Consider the following 19,693-nt stretch of genomic DNA (forward strand, 5'->3'; position numbering starts at 1 on the left):
AAGCTGGATCAGACGGGGGCCAGGCTCAGAAGAGCTGATGTCACCGTATGCCGGCACGGATGCACTGGACAAAAGAGTCTTTCTCACCACTTCTGAGTCAAATAAAGACAATGATGGGGAATGTACACACAAAGTTCACCCCTAATTTCACAGTTTATATCATGAATACCTAACTGGTTACATGATTACAAAGTTTAACCCCATTTCTGCATGTTGCTACATATTCAGCCCCAATATCAGGATTACAAGCCTGTTGAAGCCAGAAGTGTCTTTTCTGCTCCCTAAGAAACTCTACTTAGTGATTATAAATGGACCCACTTGGCAGAACGATACCAGACCCAATTCTGCTCTGTACCAAAATACCATCTCCCTTGCCATTTAAAGAGGTAGGCTGGACAAACCTCATTCCTCAGGTCCTTTGACTCACTTTTTCCTATGGCCCATTTCTACTGAATTCAATTCAATGACTATTTACTGAGAACCTACTGTGTGCTAAGCACTCAGGGCAAAAAGATAAAAATGAAATTCAAGCCTGCTCTTAAGGAGCTAGCATTTTACACAGTGAAGTAGGGAGAGTCGATTCACCAAGGACACAGGTAACTTCATGCACAGTCATTTGAGGAGCTGGTGATCCAACAACCTGTGGAGAGGCCATGGAAGGGCCTGATGGAAGAATCCTGACATGCTTTACAAATCTCTCACAGCAATAATAATGATAATGTACATTTCTCTGGAGCTTTAAGGTTTTGAGGGTTGTGGAAAATATCACTATCATTTCAAAAATGAGGAAACTGAGGTGCAGGGTGAAATAAGATGCCCACAAGCACAGTTACTGAGCCCCAGAGCTGGAGACTGAGCCTACTGAGGGCATTCACAGACCAAGGGCTCCTCTCTCTGCCCATCTGTTCCCATTTACAGAGACTGCTAAGAAAGCAGACTTGGGAGGCAGGGATCTAGTCACCCTCCATCAATCTGAGAAAGTGTCAGCCCAGGAGATGAGTGACATAATCACTCCACAAGAATACAGAAGAACTTAAACATAAGTCTTATCTTAGGAGGTGAGATCATAATTATGCAGTAATATGCCATCTGCTTTCCGTGTTTTATATCAAGAGCAATGAATGTTTCTGCAGTGCAATTGATCATTTGAGCTATATTAATTTTGAATTCTCCTGTCCTATTCTCATTTCTCAGCACATGGGATGCTTATAGAGGAAAAAAGTTACACATCCATGAAATAAAATGAGACTATAAAAAAAAAATACACACACACACATACACACACATCTTTCATGGACAAACTAGAGCTTTGTTTTCTCATCATTAACACCTAAAGACCATAAATTAAGACTTTTTCTGTGGACTCAGAAGAAACTTGGAGTGGAATCTCACTTCTTGTCTGTCCGTTCATCTCAGCTGGGATGTAAAGGTGGAGAGATTTAGACAGGCCAAGCAACTACAGGACAAACATAACATGTCAAGGATCCACTTAAAAAGAAATTCAAAAAGTCTTCATTAATCAGCAAATACCAATTACCCACCAACCTCAGTTTCCTCATCTGTAAAATGCAAATAATAATTGTAGTACCAATCCCCAGGGTAGTGTGTGGATAATTAAAGTAGTAGCAGCAGCAGCAGGAGGTAAATATTTGCTGAGTACTTGACAAACACAACCTTATTTGATCTCCCAACAACCTGAGATAGACAGAGATTAAATGACTGCCCCAGGGACATACAACTAGTGTCTGAGGTCAAAATTGAACTCTGTTCTTCCAGATTCCAGGTCCAGAGCTCTATCAGCTTGGTTACTTAGCTGATAACTTGATAACGTATGCAAGATACTTTGCAATATTCAGAGCATTAGTGTGACACATTCCAAGAAAAATATGCTAACCTTACAATCTCAAGCCAATTCCTTTCGTATCAAACAAATGCTAAGTACAAAGAAGATCCACTGTCTCAATCTTGCATAAAAGTAAACTAATTGTATATAAAAACTTGCATGTTTTGTAATGCTCAGGCAAATAAATATTGAAAAGGTCTTCATGGGCCAATAAATGTCATTTCTCTTATTTAAAAATGTGACTGGAAGTTTCACTATTTGGGCCCCAAGTCATTCTCTCCTAAACAGATAGACTTTTCCTATTCCTATTCCTAATTAGGAGATCAAAGGTAAAACCAAAAATAATCCACTGAGACTGAGATTTCCATAAGGCAAAGTGTTGGTTACTAGGAAGAAGAAATGATTATGTCTTTGCCTGCCCTAAACTACCATATCTTCAGCTCCTAGACATTGTTAACTTGGCAAAAGACATGTTTAATAAGAGTTTGTTGGCTGATCGATAGCTACTCTCCACCTTAACCTACAGTAGTCATTAATAAGCTCCTCCATCTTTATCCAAAAGGTTTTAAGGGGAAAAAAAGATGTGTTACTGATGTGGCTTAGAGAGAAAAAAAGATTCAAATACTGCCTCAGACCCTCTTTCTAGAAAGAGGGACCGATAGACATCAGCCATAAGCAGCCTTCTGGGGTTCCTTGTTCATCATCACTGTATCATCCATTTTTATAATCTTTTCCCGTTTGTCAAAGAGTCCAGATCTTGATTCTCTGCCTTCATTAACCATCTACCCTGTACCTCATGGCATACAAGAAAAAATGAAGCAGTCCCTACCCTCAAAAAAACCAAAGTTTTCTCTTTTCCTTTAGTGTAAGAGTCTATGAACAATGGAAGGAGGGAAAAATACAAACAGTGGTTAATGTAAGTTTATCTAAAATTCCATAAACCTGAAAAGATTTGCTCCCATGAGCTGAAATATGTGATTAAGCAGACTGTATGTAACTTTTTTTTTTTTTTACCACATATAATAACTGACTTTATTACCTATCACCCAACTATCAGTTTCAGAAAATAGAAAATACTCAAGTTCAATAAATTTCTTTTCAACAGCATCTGGATCTTTGATTCAGTAATTTATTCCCTTTGCTAAAGTTGAGAACTTGTCAGGAAATGGGAACAGAGAGATTTTACTTTACTCAGGAGATTATCAGATTCCAAAAGTGAATTACTAAGGATCAACAGCCCCCAAAATTCCATTTTACTTTAAGTTTCTCTCATCTCCTGAGGCTGTATTGTCGTTAGTTAAGTGCAAAGAACATCTCCATTAATGAAATGGGTGACTGGGCAAATCATTTCAACTCTCAGGGCCTCAGTTTCCTCACCTATAAAATGATGGAATTGGACTAGGTCCAGTTCTCATCTTGTATGATTTTCTCTCAGAACAGTGACCTTCAGGATTCCTTACATGTTCCTGAGAAAGTTTTAGAAGCTCATTATTTTCTCTCTAAACAGAATCATCTAAACCTTGCTCCCTCCCTGGACTCCAAAGCATTATCTAATTACCAAAGAGTTTCTCAAATGAGTACAGTCCATTAGCAACATTCTCAGCAGTTATGTTACATAAAGTCACTGTGAACACTGAATTAAAATACTGAACCACTGCTCCTAGGGGAAAAACAAGAGTAGGTTCCTGTGAGCCTCTGGTCACATTTATTTTAGCACTTTCTGGAGCAGTCTTATGTACAGACCAATGAATTTCCTCTTCCTTTTTTAGGATGTACCAAATGGTTGATTCATTAACATTGAACTTCCAGCCAAGAGCATAATAACTCATGCCTGAAGGAAGCTTATCTAACACCCATATTTTTTTCTGTAAGGCACATCACAATCTCCTTGCTCTTAGGAACACTAGACCAGCACTACAGAACTATGATTGGCAGTCATTTTAAACAGTGAAATTACCAACAAAAAAGCCCTCCAATACAAAAAAATCTCATTAAATAAGCCACAAAAAAACACTTGTTTGCCATATGAGCTGCAACAAGAAGGTAAGCGTTTCCTTGCCTGACCTCAGCTGGGAATGTACATTCAGGCGACTCCCATTTTTTGCCCATCTGCTCTTCACAGATCACCACAAAAACAACCTGAGGACTGATTGGGGATTTCAAATAAATTTTAGCAAGTAGGTGCATTTGCAACTATGGGATTCCGAAGCCATGAAAACTGTCTGACTATATTAGCGTACAAAGCTGGCTCGCATGAAAGGAAGCTGGAATAGGACATACATAACCTAGGCCTTGCTTTTGAAGAGAGAGCGAAAGAGGATTAGGGGATAAGGGAGAAGGGAGAGAGAAAGAAGAGAAAGAGAGGGAAGGAAAGAGGGAACAGAAGCAGGATGTGGGGAGAGACAGCTTGGAGAATCCAATTGGGAGAAGGCTGGCTCCCCTCAAGAGATGAATACTCTTAGCCAAAACCATTCATGAAATCTTAAGGGAAAGCTGCAGCCTTGACTGTGGGAACTCTCACATCATTAAAATCAGGACCTCAGAATCAACTGATCAACTAGCACTTACGAAGTACCTCCTATGTGCCAGGCCTTGAGGAATTGAAAACACGTGCAATCAGGACTATAGAGAAATTCTTGGGGCTTCAAAAGAACAGGTTCCTGTCTTCTTAAAAGATAAAACAGTTGAAGGAATTAAAAGATTACATTTGAGAAAGTAATTTGACACTTTCTATCCAAAGTACTTGGAGTAATAAATCTGGAATAATAACCAGTTATAAAACTGGGCCAGCTAACATAAGTGATCAAATATTCTGTTGATGCTATTATAAAATATAATCCCAGCATGATCATTTAATTTATGTTTTTCAGACACATTATCTACTCTACTCTTAAAGTAGCAGAGGAAAAAAAGGAGGGGATAAAATGCTAGAACCCCAAGAGTAACAGGCATTAAATCCATTTTTATCACCTCCCATTCTTTTATTATTAAAAAAAAATTCAAATCTAGGGCAAAAAGCAGACATTGTAAAAACCTTTCAATTACATATTAAAATAAGAATGTAAAGAAAGAATCTAAGATTTTGTCATAACTAACCAACTCCTCCAAGCACATTCCCCCCCTCCCCCCAGGAAAAAGTTGACAGTGATGAACAATAAATGTATGAGTACTTTAGTCACGGGAAATAACATTCAGCTCTCTCAGGGTGTAGCCCCAGCAGTTGTACCTATAAGCTCAAAACATATCAGTCTAAGTGAAAAAGAGAGACCAATGTAAAAGCTAGAAATAGCCTCCCCACTCCGTACTCTCCCAAACAACAACACAATTCCTTCAGAGAAACTACTTTCCATGAACATTAAGGAAGAAGATGTAAATGGAATAACTAACATATGATCTTGAAACTTTTAGTCCCTGAAGGAACATAATCCAAGACCCTGGGCCTTCTTACTTCCATCTTCAGACAATTAGCACCCATTAGATCCCTCTCTCTCCATCCTTACCTACTTATAATTTGGGGTCACTTAACCTGCAGGTATTATTCCAAGCACTGGTCCTGCTGTGACATCCCAAAGAAAAGAGAAGAATACTTGGCACCAGAAGGCTGCTTTGACTAACAAATGAAATATGAAACAAATCTTCACTTGTCTTATCACACACATCTGGCAGGCACACAGTAGGCCATTCATGACCCCGATTTCTTCCCCTGGAAGAGGATAATGATAAGCAGTCCCCTCTAGAGACATGGAGCTTCCCCTGCCTTGCCCATCTCCCCCTGACTCCAGTTGTCGTGAAAGCGCGGGGTGCAAGCGTGGGGCACCAGGCGAGGCCTCTCCCGGCTGGCTCCGCTCCAAGAGACGCCGGCGGGTGGGAAAGCTTTCTGTTCTCCTGGCAAAGCTTTTGAAAGCATCTTCCTTGGATGACTGGCTGTCATCAGAGAAGAGTCCACTTCCCCATTAAGGCTTCAGGAGGAGGCCTGAGAGGGCTTAATGCATTTCCAGGCCCGTTTCAAAGGTCCTGTTACATAAGCCTTTGTCTTGATGGAGGCTACAGAAACCACCAAACCCTGCAGCTGGAGTGAAAAATCCAGAGGAGCCAAGGAAAAATACTCAATTACTCATGTTGTTAGTGAAGAAGAGAGAGATGGGAGTAATTCCAAACCTTGAATTTTTAATGCTGAGATTAAGAACTGTACAGAAAAAAAGATTTAGCGGGTAGTACCAGAGAGCTTCTCTTAACTTTTTAGTTTTAACTTTTAAGGTTTACAAAATTGCCTTAAAATGTTATCTCCTCAATTCTGATGGACGTGACTCTTCTCAACAATGAGATGTTTGAAGCCAGTTCCAATGGTCTTGTGATGAAGAGAGCCATCTACACCCAGAGAGGACTGTGGGAACTGAGTGTGCACCACAATATAGTGTTTTTCCTTCTTTTGCTTGTTGTTTGCCTGAATTTTATTTTCTTTCTCATTTTTTTTCCTTTTTGATCTGATTTTTCTTGTGCAGCATGATAATTGTAGAAATATGCATACAAATATTGGATTTAACATATTTTAGCATGTTTAACATATATTGGATTATTTGCCATCTAGGGGAGGGGGAAGTGGAAAGAAGGGAAAATTTGGAACACAAGGTTTTGCAAGGATCAATGTTGAAAAATTATCCATACATATGTTTTGAAAATAAAAAAGCTTTAATAAAACAGAATAAGCTTATACAAAGGCATAGGAAAAAAATTAAAATGTTATTTCCCTTCATCCTCACAACAGCCCTCAGAGATAGCAGCTCTTATTTTCCTCATTTTACAGATGAGAAAATCAAGGCACTTGGTTCAGGGTCACACAGTTAACGAGACTCTGAGTATGGATTTGAACTCAGGCCTTTGTACCTCCAGTCTAGTGCTACAGTGGACAACAGAAAAATGATCCCAAATCCCTTATCTCCCCTGGCTTCTCCAGTTCATTCCCTTTCACCACTTTTCTGCAGAGGAGGGCAGTGGCAATCAGCACAGTGGGCCGGGACATTTTTAATTACTGTACAGGCTTTCATTTGCACCAAATCATCCAGAAGTATGAATGACCAGTTAACTTACAGCTTTCCACTGATCTGAATAGCGTCCCCCTAAACCTCCCCCCCCCCGCCCAGAAAGGAAGCAAACCCAGCAGCTGAGGATGCACCACTGGCACCAGACCCAGTCTTTCTGGAGGCCCTTTGGTACCACAGTGTGTGGCGAGATACCCTAGGAAAAGGATAACATGGCAGCTTTTCTTTCTAGGTTCTCTAAGAATTCTTCCTTTTACTCCCAGCTAAGGGCACATGCTCTTGTTTAGAACCTGCCAAACAACCAGGTTAAGATGGCAAGAAATGAAATAAACAGATGTTTAAACTGCTGAGACAAAGACCGCCACAGTGGGGGCCAGGTCAGCTCATGGACACGACAGGGCTCTCCCTCATGTCTCCTTTCCCCTGATGCCCTGTGATGAACAGTGAGGATGCACCCGGGGCCAAGTATGATGCTGGGTTCAAGAGAGAGAATCTGTCCCTGCCCTCTAGGGAACTTAAAGTTGGTAGGCAAATCGGCCACCAACTGGCACAGCCTTCCAGAAGCTTCCACCTGCCCTCTGAGCTGGCTGGAGGAAGGGCTACCCATCAGAGAAGGCCAGAGATCAGCTTCTTAAGGTCTTATTTCTCCTAACTGAAGGACAAACAAAAGCAGAGAGAGGGCCAACACCTTAGTAGGAACACAAGCACTCAGATAGTATTTAAAAATCCAAGTTCAAATCCTAATGGCCTAGGCAGTCCCTCAACCTCCCTGAGACTCAGTTTTTTCCTCTGTAAAAGGGAGACTGCTGGACTTGGCGATCTCTAAGATTTTTCAAAGCTCGGATGTGGAATCCCATCTTGCACTCCTGGTACTCCGTGTGTGTGGGCAAGTACACGACCCAGCAACAATCACTCTCAGAAATCTCTTCACAAAAGGAAGCCTGAATCAGACTCCAAAACTTGTGTTTTTGAGTTCATTTTCTACTTTCAAGAATAAGAGTTCTTAAAAGAAGAACTCCTGAGTAGCTAAAAAAATTAACAATGGTCACTAAGAATGGGATAATGTATTCCTCTTTCTTCATAGCAAGACAACAGAAGGATTCTAGGGCAAAATGTCATGTACACTGTTGGATGCAGCCAGTTATTGTAGTAGGGGTTTGGGTTTTATCTTGTTTTTTTCTCTGTTTCAATGTATAGATGATTATCAGAAATTATTGATATATTTTTAAAAGACATCAATAAAACTTTTTTAAGAAGAGAGTTCTCAGGCATTCCATTCATAAAGCTAGTCCCAGTTCTGACAGTTACTGTTATAGAGCAGCATTAGAACTCAGCCCTCCTGGGACAGTCCTGCTCATTTCTATATAAACTCAGGAGATGTTCTGGCCACCAACCATCACATTCTTCCATTAGCACAAAAGAAATCCATTGTATCCAGGAGGAAATATGACAACTGAAAAGAATATGAATAAAAAATGTTCTTCCATTTCTAGAAAATTCTAAGCCCATTCAAATAATTATGTTTAGATCTCTTGAATTTTACAAACTGAATTCCTCATCTGAACTATCAAGAATTTTAAAACAAGAACAAGCCTCTCCTAGTTTAATCCAGGGCTTCTTAAACATTTTCCACTTGCAACCTCTTTTCACCCAAGAAATTTTTTACATGACCCCAGGAATATAGCCATATAAAAGGGCACACAAATCATTAACTAATAATAAACCATAATTTTATGATCCCCAGATTTAGTAAGGAGGCCCCCACATAGAGTCACAAAGCACAGTTTAAGAAATTTTGCTCTAAATGACATTTAAGATTCACCCAATACAAAAAGTATAATTAACTTGCTGTTTATCTCATGGACCCAAAATCTGAAAAGATGAAATTCTGAAGATATTTTAATTTAACATTTCCCTCTTTAAGGGAACACTCATTTTAAAAGATTATCTAATGTGATTTTATTGGATGTAAAGAATTCCAGGTGTGGAAACTCCTTCCATGTGTGGGCAGGGGATTAATACAAGGGTTGCCGGGGCCCTGAGAGGGAAAGAGACTGAGCTATCATTTGTCCGAAGTAGGTCTTCTGATATCAAAGGCCAGCCCTCTGCTTACTAACTCACACTGTCCCTCAATTATTAAAAGACCCTTTTCCCAGACTATTTAAAAATTGGTCATGAGTAAATCATGAAGGCTAACCTTTCAACAAGGGCTGCAATCGACTCAGCCTAGAGAGGATTTTCATCTGAAGCTCAGAGGGCCAGACCTGGAGTGCAGAGGGAGCAAGACTTGGACGCAAACTCAGGCTGGGTGATACCAGGCAAATGACTTTGAGCTTGTCTGCTTCTATTTTCTCATCTGTAAAATAACAGCACTTGCCTCCAAGTGTAAAGGTCCTGTCGTCTCTAAGTTATAATCCTTCTCTGGGAGGAGATCTCTTTTCTGTAAAATATTTTCCTCTGTGAGCAGGTTTCTTGGGAAGCTTCTGGAGCCTCCAGTCAGCCTCTTCTTCCTGAATCCTGGCTTTGAATCTCCTCCAGCTCTTGTCCTTTCCCAATGCAGACTGCTTCCTGGTGAAGAGACCAAAGGGCACAGAGATCCCACAGAGGCCAGCATCTCAGTCCAGCCACCTCCAGAGCAGCCCAAGTGGGAGCTGCCCAGCGGGCCTCCCTCCCAGAGCTGCAGGAGGAAAGCACCTGACAAGTCCCTGAGTGCCAGCTAGAGAAACGTCTCCCTTAATTCTTTACCTCCAAACTCCTAGGTGCTAAAGGCATTTTCCTCCTCCTCAGATTTCCCTCGAGGAAAGGGGGAAGAAGTTCACAGACTGGAGTCAGATCTCCACTCTGCCAGGGGCAACCTTGGGCAAACCATAGCACTCTGGGCCTCAGGCCTCAGCCAGGAAATTAGGAAGCTGGCCCTCTAATCCTGAGTCTCTCCCTAGTGCCCATCACATTCTACTTGGAATCACAGCTTCCCCTCTCCCTTTGTAGAATGGAGACCTGGGGAAGGGGGGAGGGGGGAAACCATGTCATTTTTATCTTTCTATCCCCCGTGCCAAGGAAATAGATAGCATATTGCAAGTCACTTAATACATGCTAATTGAATTAAATTACCAAGAACAAATAAATGGGAGGCCAAAATTAGAGGCAGCTTTGTCTCCAATCTGATATTGGCCGAGTCTAAATGAACTATAGGAGGTCTGCTTGAGATGACTGGATGTGGAAGAGAATCCAATTCAGTATTTCCCACTTGTATTCTTCTCCCCTTCTTCCCCCAAAGCCCTCTCCTTTCTGCCCCACCCCATACTATTAGATATCCTAAACAGATAGCAAACTTAGAACATGGATCTAGAACAACAGCATCAATAGATATCTCAGGAAATGTGAGACTTGTATTTGATTTTGCAGTGAGTGTGGACAGTTTCTCTTGAAACCAGATATGCTTCATGGTTTATAATCAAGTAGGGGAAAAAAAGGAAAAAAGAACTAAGTAGAGAACTCTAAAACTCTTATCCACAGATCGTTCTTTAAGTTAATTTCTTTTATAAAATCACCCATTATGTTCTCTAGGTTGTACATGTGAAAGTAGCACAAAGTATAACAAATCAAATTCCACCAGCTGCGCCATTCTTGGGCCAAACGCAGTCAAACTGAAGATGTACTTAAGTATTCATTCCAAAGACACTAACCACATTTTCACTGAGATATACATTTATAACAAATGAGAGTCAAATATTTGACTCCAAATTATCCAAAGATTAGTCATCTACTGAGCAACTAAGCTGAAAATATATATTGAGTATTAGAGGCACATATGGAGAAATCCAAAATTTATCACTTCCATATCAACCACCAGGACAATAGGGGATCCTGAACTTGCCAGTTGGAAGCACCACATGAATGGCAAATGACATTGACCTCTACGTGACCCAGACCAGGCAACTATTTTGGGACCGACCCCTGAATTACCAGCCAAATCCACAGCAGGACAAATATAGCTTCTCATGGGAACTTGCCAGTTTTCAAAACACTTAATGGATTTCCTTGACAAATCTCTTGAGTAGACAAGTTAGTGTATGTTTAAGCAAACTGTCTAGGTAGCTATTTTTTTATTTATACACACACACACACACACACACACACACACTCATATTGTTTACTTAAAAATAAAATCTCATGAGGATATTCCTTTTTCTATAAGAATTTACAATTAGTTAAAACCTTGAGGATATTATTGTTCTGTGCAGTGTTCATCATTCAAGATGAAGTCAAGAAGATTCAAGTCCCTCAGCCATGTACTTACTAGCTGTGTGACCCTGGGTCAATGCTTAATGTCTCTCAGCCTCCCTTTCCTCACCTGTAAAAAGTGGGGATAACATTAAAAGCACCTACCTCCCAGGGTTGTTGTGACGATAAAATGAATCGTTGCTTGTATAAGCACTGTGAAAATCTTAAAACCCTATGTAAACATCAGCTATTAATTAAAATAGCAAAAAAGCCATAAACCTCTCACACCAGCTAAAATCAACTTCAAAAGAATAATGGCTTCCATATCCATGACTCACTTAGATTTGATACAATTTTTAAATTACTTTCTGCTCTGAACACAATGACAGTTTTTCTTTTAATAAGGGGTTATTAATTTAGTGTAAGTGAATGACAACTCTTAAAAACTTTCTTGCCTCAACTTCCTGAGATTTCACACTGGTTACAAAAAGCTCAATTGTTATTTGTAACTAAGTCAAAGCTAAATAAAATCATCCACCATCTTTTAAAAATGTGTCCAAACAACATCAGCAGGCAATGATCAGGCCAATGCTAGTCAGTGTGCCTGAACCCTGTTTCTCAACTATTCAGCTGGAGCAAACTACTTCAACACATTTGCTCAGTTTTGTTAAGAGAGTTCCTCAAGTACAATAAATGTCCCTCGGGATCTTTGGCACCTGCAAAGAATGGCAAGTGTACAGTTAACAAATTAACCATTTCAATTGTTAAAAAGAAATTTTTATAAGGTCAGTTGATGATCAGTTGAGATATAATTTAAAAAACCAATAGAGTATATACCTTGCTGTCAAAGGGAAAAGATTCAGAAAACTAAATCAAGTAAAAACTCTTGTAAGGATGGTGAGTTTCAGATTTAGTTCAAATAATTCCAGTTAGGAATTTTTCCCCAACAAGCTGATGTTTTATACTTATTAATCTGCTAATCATCATCAGTCATCAGCAGCTAAAGAAAAGCTCTTTGTAGCACCCTTGATGAGAACCAGCTATAAGAATAAAAGAAATGAGTATAGACAGATATTAAACCATGTTATCTAGTAAAGAAGCATTGGCCCTAGTTGGCTGAAACATTGTGCACATTATTTTTCAAGGCCTCTCTTCTCTAAGCACCTCCATTACATCCAACAGATGTCCCGCAATGGCCTCATTAGAACAATTTCCTGATGGGCAGGCTTTTGTCAACTAACCAAACTACAAAAGTAGCTATGTGTCAACATCTCTTTTATTAAGAGTTGCTGACTTTGCTTTCACAATGAGTCATTGAGAATATGGAAAGTGATATGAAGTCATACTAAAGAATCAACTCCAATGACATGCCATTTGGGAGACTTCCTTTTCTCTAGTCTGACCTTTACTTGTGAAAGATATCAAGGGACCATCTTAAACCATCAGAATTCAATGCTGGCAAAGTTCCAACACAACACTGACCTTATATCAAAATAAAAACAAATGTCCTGAAATACACATCTTCAAACTACCTAGCCAGAGCCATGAAAGAAAATTCTATCACTATCACCCCCTCCCAGTCCCCATGCCCCATTCCTCTGTGTACCTCTATGTCATTCATCATTTCAAAATCAGCGCATTTTAGTTCATATAAGAAAATAATTATCTGAAAATCAAGTGCATGTGGTCACCGATCATCAGAATCAAATTCCATCACCTCCTAGAACTATTCATATTAAATCAAAACTAATAGCCAGGAAAAAAAATTACACCAGGTAAAACATGAGTCTTCATTTCCTATTCAACACAATATTTCCCAATTAATTAATTAATGATCAAACATAAAACACTTAACCATTGTTACCAAATCAATATTCTTTCATCATAACAAAGAAATTTCTTAGAGGCTTATCACTCTCACCACTAAAAGATGATTCAAACTGTCATCTTGCAATTCTATTATCTTATTCTTATTACCTCGTCCTATTTTTAGCAACTTCTATCAATACAACCATCCTTGCAGAATATTCCACTGCTGCTCAGAAAACAATAGTTCCTGCAGCTTTTTTCGTCAAAATGTTGTCTAGTTAATTAGCTTGAGACCATAACAGACTGAACTTCTGATCACTTCAAATACATCTTCAGCATAAGCTCCAAAGTAAATAAAAATCCATTTCAACTTACCTACAGTTCGGAGGAGGATCCAAGGTAATTTCTGCAAGTTCTTTCTGAATTCTTTAAAAAACAACAAAGAAACTGGTATTAGACAAGTATTTCTCTTCATTAACATTTATCAAATTAATGACAATGCCCATTTTCATTCATATTGACAGTTTTAAGCTTTAGTTCTCCCCTCACCATCCCCAAGTCTTTGGTGTTCAGAGTACTCCAATCTGATTCAATTACATGCCAGCCCCGTATCCGAGGCACCATGTGAAGAAGTGCTAGGGATACCAGCTCTTAGTAGAATAGGACTTATTTAAATGGAAATTCCTGCAAACTTCTTTTCCCTTTATGCATCTTTTGTAATGCTTAAACATCAACTTTACAGAAGTCATTCTCTAGCAAACACAGGCCAGGGAAATTGCTGTCATTTATCTCCAAGAGACCTTTGCATTGGACCACCAAGCAATTCAGCTTTGAGATGAACCTTAGTCAGAAACTTGACCCAAGGGTCCTAGAAAATCATGATGGCAGAGGCTCAACTGGACGTTTTAAACTGGAAGTTTCTATTAGAACGGCTTCATTTTGATGGTGCAGACAAATCTGATCAAAATCAGAACCAAACAGTCTGAGCAGACCCACTGGCCGCAGGAGCAAGCCCTAAGAGCATCTCTGAGTCTTTCCAGTATCTGAAAGTGCTGGGATCTAGAAGTTTCTTCTGAGAAATCCTCACCAGTGCCCATTATATATGGAGGGGAAAGGGGACAGTGTCATGAACAGACTTTGCATATCTACATGAAGTCTATTACAATTTCTCTCTTCCTCTGTTTCTTTGTATCTATCTAATGATCTCTTGCTTATCTATCATCTACCTATATACATTGTAAAATCGCATCGGACAGAGTGGTTTGTGAAGGAAGTGAAACTGATGCATGTCAGTTTCCTTGCTTGCACCTCACCCAGCTTAAATAACATGCTGACTCATGTGGCAGTTAGATGCTGAGGTTTGGTTTTCCTTTTAATCACGTCTTCTCCCCTTGTTGCCCAGGATGATTTGAAATGACTGTATGTACACATGGCAGGCATTATGTGATGAGGAATAACAAAGTAAAGGAAAAACATCTCTGAAATCCGAGTCGATGCCTTTTGTGTACAATCTGGCCTAGAGGCAAACAGGTAAGTATTTGGCCATTTTTCCATACAACATGCCAAGACCCATTCTCCCTGGAAAGGTAAAATTTAGCCTTTCCTTCTTTTTTCGGTATGCTAATTTGAAATACATACTTAGCAGTCAGTGCCTTTCCCCAACCATGTGCCCACCTCACTCACCTTGCCCTTTGACTCAAAAAGAAGACAACAAACAAAACCCCCACAAATCATTGCTCTTCTATTTAACTCAGGGAAACTGCTTTACTCTGTATCTCAGTTTCTTCATCTGTAAAATGGGGTTGGGATTTCTTCTATCCATAAATATCACAACCCTCTATTTTGAAATGCAGAAACAAGTCATCATCTCCATTTGAAGAAGGAAGAAAAGGGTGTGTGTGTGTGTGTGTGTGTGTGTGTGTGTGTGTGTGTGTGTGTGTGTGTGTGTGTGTGTGTGTGTGGTGTTGCTTTTGTAGTTTGGAGAAATGGTATTGATAGTGAAAAAACAACAAAAAACATTTTTCTTTTGGGAGGTAAAAGATAAGGTAATGGATGGGGCCATCACTGCTTTTACCTCCAAGACAAAATTACTCTATGAAGGCTAAATCCTTGACACCCTAATTGTAAAATACTTCCATTTTGGTTGAATACTTCCTCCTCCCATGCTGAGGTATGACTACGGGCAGAGAGACTGTACCCTTGGGGGTGTTCCTCAGCCCAGAGTGCCATAGGGCACTCACTGAGCTCAATTTAAGATAGTCAGGACCCCTAGGGATCAGGATTGAGCCTCAGAACCCACAGGATTTTCTTGCCATTTCAGGTCAAATAGTGCAAAAATTTCAGAAAGCATCCAGAAAGTAGGCTGGAGAGATTTTCTTAGGTTTTACTAATTAATTCATAAATTCCTGAAGGGATTTTTAACTTTGTTTCCACTATTTATTCCCCCTCAGTGAGCCATCAAGACAAAAAGTGGGTTTTCTTTGGGAAAACAATGACTTGCAGTCATGAAGCACAGTGTGACATTATAGGAAAAAAAATCATTTGTTCTGAAGATGCAAGAGCTGTGTTGGAATCTCAGTTCCACTGGTGAATACCTGAATGAAGATTCTCATCTATAAACTGGATGGTTTCTAAAGTTTCTTACTGTTTTAAATTAATGATGTGATTTTGGGAGAGAAAGTAATTTTGTGATTTTATTGGTATGGAGAATTCCAAGTATAGAGATCTTTCTTTCTTTTTAATTCATAGAGAACAGTGAGAAATTAAGGTATAACTTTCTTCATCCCAATTCCCAGCTCTCTCTCCCCAGCTGATCCAAGGAGCGGTGGACCCCACAGCAAGAGACCCCCCATCTTGTCAAATGGGACATGAAGAGGTCATGTGATTTGCCCATGTCAGAAGCAAACCTCCGATTTAAATCTTCCAGACTCCAAGTTCTGCCTTTTAGCTTCTATACCACACTTCAATAGAAATGCCCCATAGAATCAGCATCTTTAAGCACCCAATATCTCAATTTGAAAAAAAAAACAAGGGAATCTGGCAGCTTTAGACATCTAAGATTCCAGAGCAAATTTCTTTTTTTTTTTTTTTTTTATTTTATATATATATATATATATTTTATAATATTATCCCTTGTATTCATTTTTCCAAATTACCCCCCCTCCCTTATTCCCTCCCCCCGACGACAGGCAATACCATACATTTTACATGTGTTACAATATAGTCTAAGTACAATACATGTGTGTGAATATCATTTTCTTGTTGCACAATAAACATTAGAATCCGAAGGTACATGCAACCTGGGCAGACAGATATTAGTGCTAACAATTTTCATTCCCCTCCCAGTGTTTCTTCTCTGGGTGTAGTTGTTTCTGTCCATCATTGATCAACTGGAAGTGAGTTGGATCTTCTTTATGTTGAAGATTTCCACTTCCATCAGAATACATCCTCATACAGTATTGTTGTTGAAGTATACAGTGATCTTCTGGTTCTGCTCATTTCACTCAGCATCAGTTGATTTAAGTCTCTCCAACCCTCTCTGTATTCCTCTTGCTGGTCATTTCTTACTGAGCAATAATATTCCATAACTTTCATATACCACAATTTACCCAACCATTCTCCAACTGATGGACATCCATTCATCTTCCAGTTTCTAGCTACAACAAAAAGAGCTGCCACAAACATTTTGGCACATATATGTCTCTTTCCGCTCTTTAGTATTTCTTTGGAATATAATCCCAGTAGTAGCGCTGCTGGGTCAAAGGGTATGCACAGTTTGATAACTTTTTGGGCATAATTCCAGATTGCTCTCCAGAATGGCTGGATTCTTTCACAACTCCACCCAGAGCAAATTTCTAAAACCTAAGTCATCCTTTCAGACTCAAGGAAAAAAAACAACTCTGAATTCCAGGAAAACAAATGCTTGAAAATCTAAAAATTAAATAAATAATTAAAAGGTAGTTCCTCCAATCCCTAATGAAAAAGTTCCCATTCCATCTCTCTTCTTTGATCCTGGAAGTCCTAATAATTGGTTTAAATTTGGGTTTTTTACTGGGACATTTTCTGTAAAATGGGGATAACAATAGGCCCTAACTCAGAGGGTTGTTGTGAAGAACAGATAAAACAGCATAGGTAGAACACTTCAAAGTCCTGTGGCTCCCCCTAGGTGACTCAAATTGGGACAGATGCCACGTGGACTCTCAACTTCAAAATGATGACCACAGTAATATCACAAAAGCAACTCCGAGAATTCTACTTGCTGCCTGAACTGCAGGATAAAATTAAGCCACGGGCTAAACTTGGCCTTTGAGTCAGAGGTTTTCAACCCCTGAGATAAATAATGTTCCAGATCCCACTGTACACAAAGATAGGAGATCAGAAAATGGTGAAACAGTTTGGATGACAATTCCTTCATGTTAAGCAACTCCAATTCAAATCTTGTCACTGCCGCCGCTCCCAAGGTAGCCCTATACAGATCACCTTTCTTCTCTGGAGAATAAAGCTGTGCATTTGTACAACTGATCTAAGGCCTTCATTGGAGGACCTAGAATCCTATGAATCATCCCAACTAAGATGCTGGAGAGTTCCATGGAATCTCAGCAAGCACTGAAAACTAAATTTAAACAGAGATCGAAGAAATATCTGCTTGAAACAGAAAAGAGACTCATTGTAAACTTTCTAAGTTCCCTCTTTTCTCCCCTCTCCTTCTCTCTGTCACACCCTCACCTTTCCCATTAGAATCAATGATTTATCTTTTTGTTACTTTTTTTCCTTTCCTATATTCTCTCCCTTAATTGGCCATAATAGAGAGTCAAAGTGTTTTTATTATTTGCCATGTTATTGAATAAGATGCAACAGACACAACAATAATATAAACCAAATCTTTTTTGCTTGACAATGATACATAATATAGAGCTGAAGGATGTTTATTATTTGCAACATTGACTGAATTGAGCGGCCTATGTTGCAGTAGATAGAGAGCTACCTCCCAGGCAGGATGATGTGCATTGATAGATATTGTACCTCTGACATACCTTCTCAATGGCTCCAGGTACCACCTTCTGATGGTAAGTTCAACTTTTTTGTTTTAGTTTTTAGGGGTTTTGTTGGTCCTACTCTGTGACTTCCTTGATGCTGGGAGTTCCCTCAGAGGAAATGATTCCCTCTCCTTAGGCTCTGCACCAGAGAGCCTTGGAGGAGGTGCCCTGGGTCCTGAGAGGTGATTGGTGACAGGGCAGATTGGTGACATACAAACTGACACAATTTAGAAACAGAGCAGGTTTTTATAAATACTTGCATTTTTAGAAATTGTCCATCTGTTCACTGACCTTCGTTTAAAGAGTTCTGAAAGAATTATTTTTATGGAAACCAACTTCCCCACCTCCCCAATCTCCAAAGAATTGGGTTAGGGTACTCAGACTGATGAGGATATGTTATAAATATGATGTTTATGACTGACCACTGATTTGTATTACCATTTCTGTTTGATAATGAAACAAAGAGTACTAGAGAAGAATGTATCCTTCTTGGGAATGAAAGAGATTGGCTAAAATTCTCCATCAGAATCTTAAGGCTAAGTCGCCTAACTTGGATGAGACCAGTCTCCCCATCTGTAAAATGGGGATGCATAATGACTCACACCTCCTCCCACACAGGTGGCTGGACTGGAAGTGTTATGGAAATGGGGGAAAGGGTGTCTAATTGCATCCCCCTGCAAAAAGAGGTGTGCTTGGTGCACAGAAATCACAAAGGGCAATGAAAATCCCAGTGTGGCCTTGGAGTGATTAAAAAATCAATGGTCATGTTCACTGATCTCTAATAAGTGTGACAGTTGTTACTTTATGATTTTGCTTTTTAAAGGGTGCCTAGTGAGCCCCGAGGGGCTTGCACGGAAAACCCCATTAGATCTAAGTTTCCTTGATTAAGGGAATGTATTCTAGATTCTAAAGGGCCAGGCTGGGGACAGCTATCAAGATGAAACAAAACGAGCCCCTAATGTCAGGATGCTTTACGTCTCCTGGACAGGTGAAGTCACGGACACAACCGTGGGAAAAGCTCCAGACGGAGGCTCCTTCCAGTTCTTGGGGAAGCTTCCCAGAAGAGGTTGCAGCTGCAGGGGACAAAGGCGGGGGGGGGGGAGTCCCTCTGTCCCCAGTCCCAGGGCTGCTTTAAGCAGAAGCAGGCAGCCCAGAACCCAAGAGAGGCAAGCAGTCCAGACCAGGCTCAAACAGAATGCACCGGGGGCACAGGGGGAGAAGGCTGGGAAAACTGAGATTTCCAAAGCCAGGAGTGGGCTTTATGTGACAGGACGAGGAGCCCCAGAAAGTTTCTGAAGAGGACAGCAATGTGGTCAGAGAGCAAAGCAGGCATCCGGGTGGAGGAGGAGGGGAGCCGCGGGAAATCTGGAGAACATGTTATTACTGTCCAGGCAAGAGGTAACGAAGCCATGGCCTAAGGAGGGGACATCAGGGGGGAAAGATGGGGTTGGAGGGGGGACAAGGAAGGCAAGACCCAAGCAAGCGCTCTGCCACTGAACAGGAAGGCAGAAGGGAGGAGGGAGAAAAGGCCCCAAATCAGGGTAAGGTCACGGGGGCAAGGAGAGCCAGCACAGGCTGGAGGAGGGCAGGGAGAGAGCAGATAGTGAACAGAGTTTGGGATGTGCTGAGATGAAGGCCAGGGCAAGGCTAGAAGGCCAGCGGGCTGCTGGAGATGCAAGGTCAGGGCTGGGAAGGCAGAGAGAGTCCAGAAAGCAGATAAGAGGGAGAGGGAGAGGACAGGA

The 19,693-nt window shown here is 40.3% G+C and overlaps 1 protein-coding gene across 2 annotated transcripts in view; it reads right to left on the bottom strand.

The window, feature by feature from the left end:
• UBE2E2 (ubiquitin conjugating enzyme E2 E2) overlaps positions 1–19,693 on the bottom strand; it is a 330,506-nt gene that overhangs the window by 297,847 nt on the left and 12,966 nt on the right. For both annotated transcript variants that reach the window (XM_074268871.1, XM_074268872.1), the window contains exon 3: positions 13,291–13,341. In XM_074268871.1, the coding sequence (XP_074124972.1) occupies positions 13,291–13,341 (51 nt within the window). The remainder of the gene's footprint in view (positions 1–13,290; positions 13,342–19,693) is intronic.

Source organism: Sminthopsis crassicaudata, chromosome 5 (genome assembly GCF_048593235.1).
Source record: "Sminthopsis crassicaudata isolate SCR6 chromosome 5, ASM4859323v1, whole genome shotgun sequence".
Lineage (NCBI taxonomy): Eukaryota > Metazoa > Chordata > Mammalia > Dasyuromorphia > Dasyuridae > Sminthopsis > Sminthopsis crassicaudata.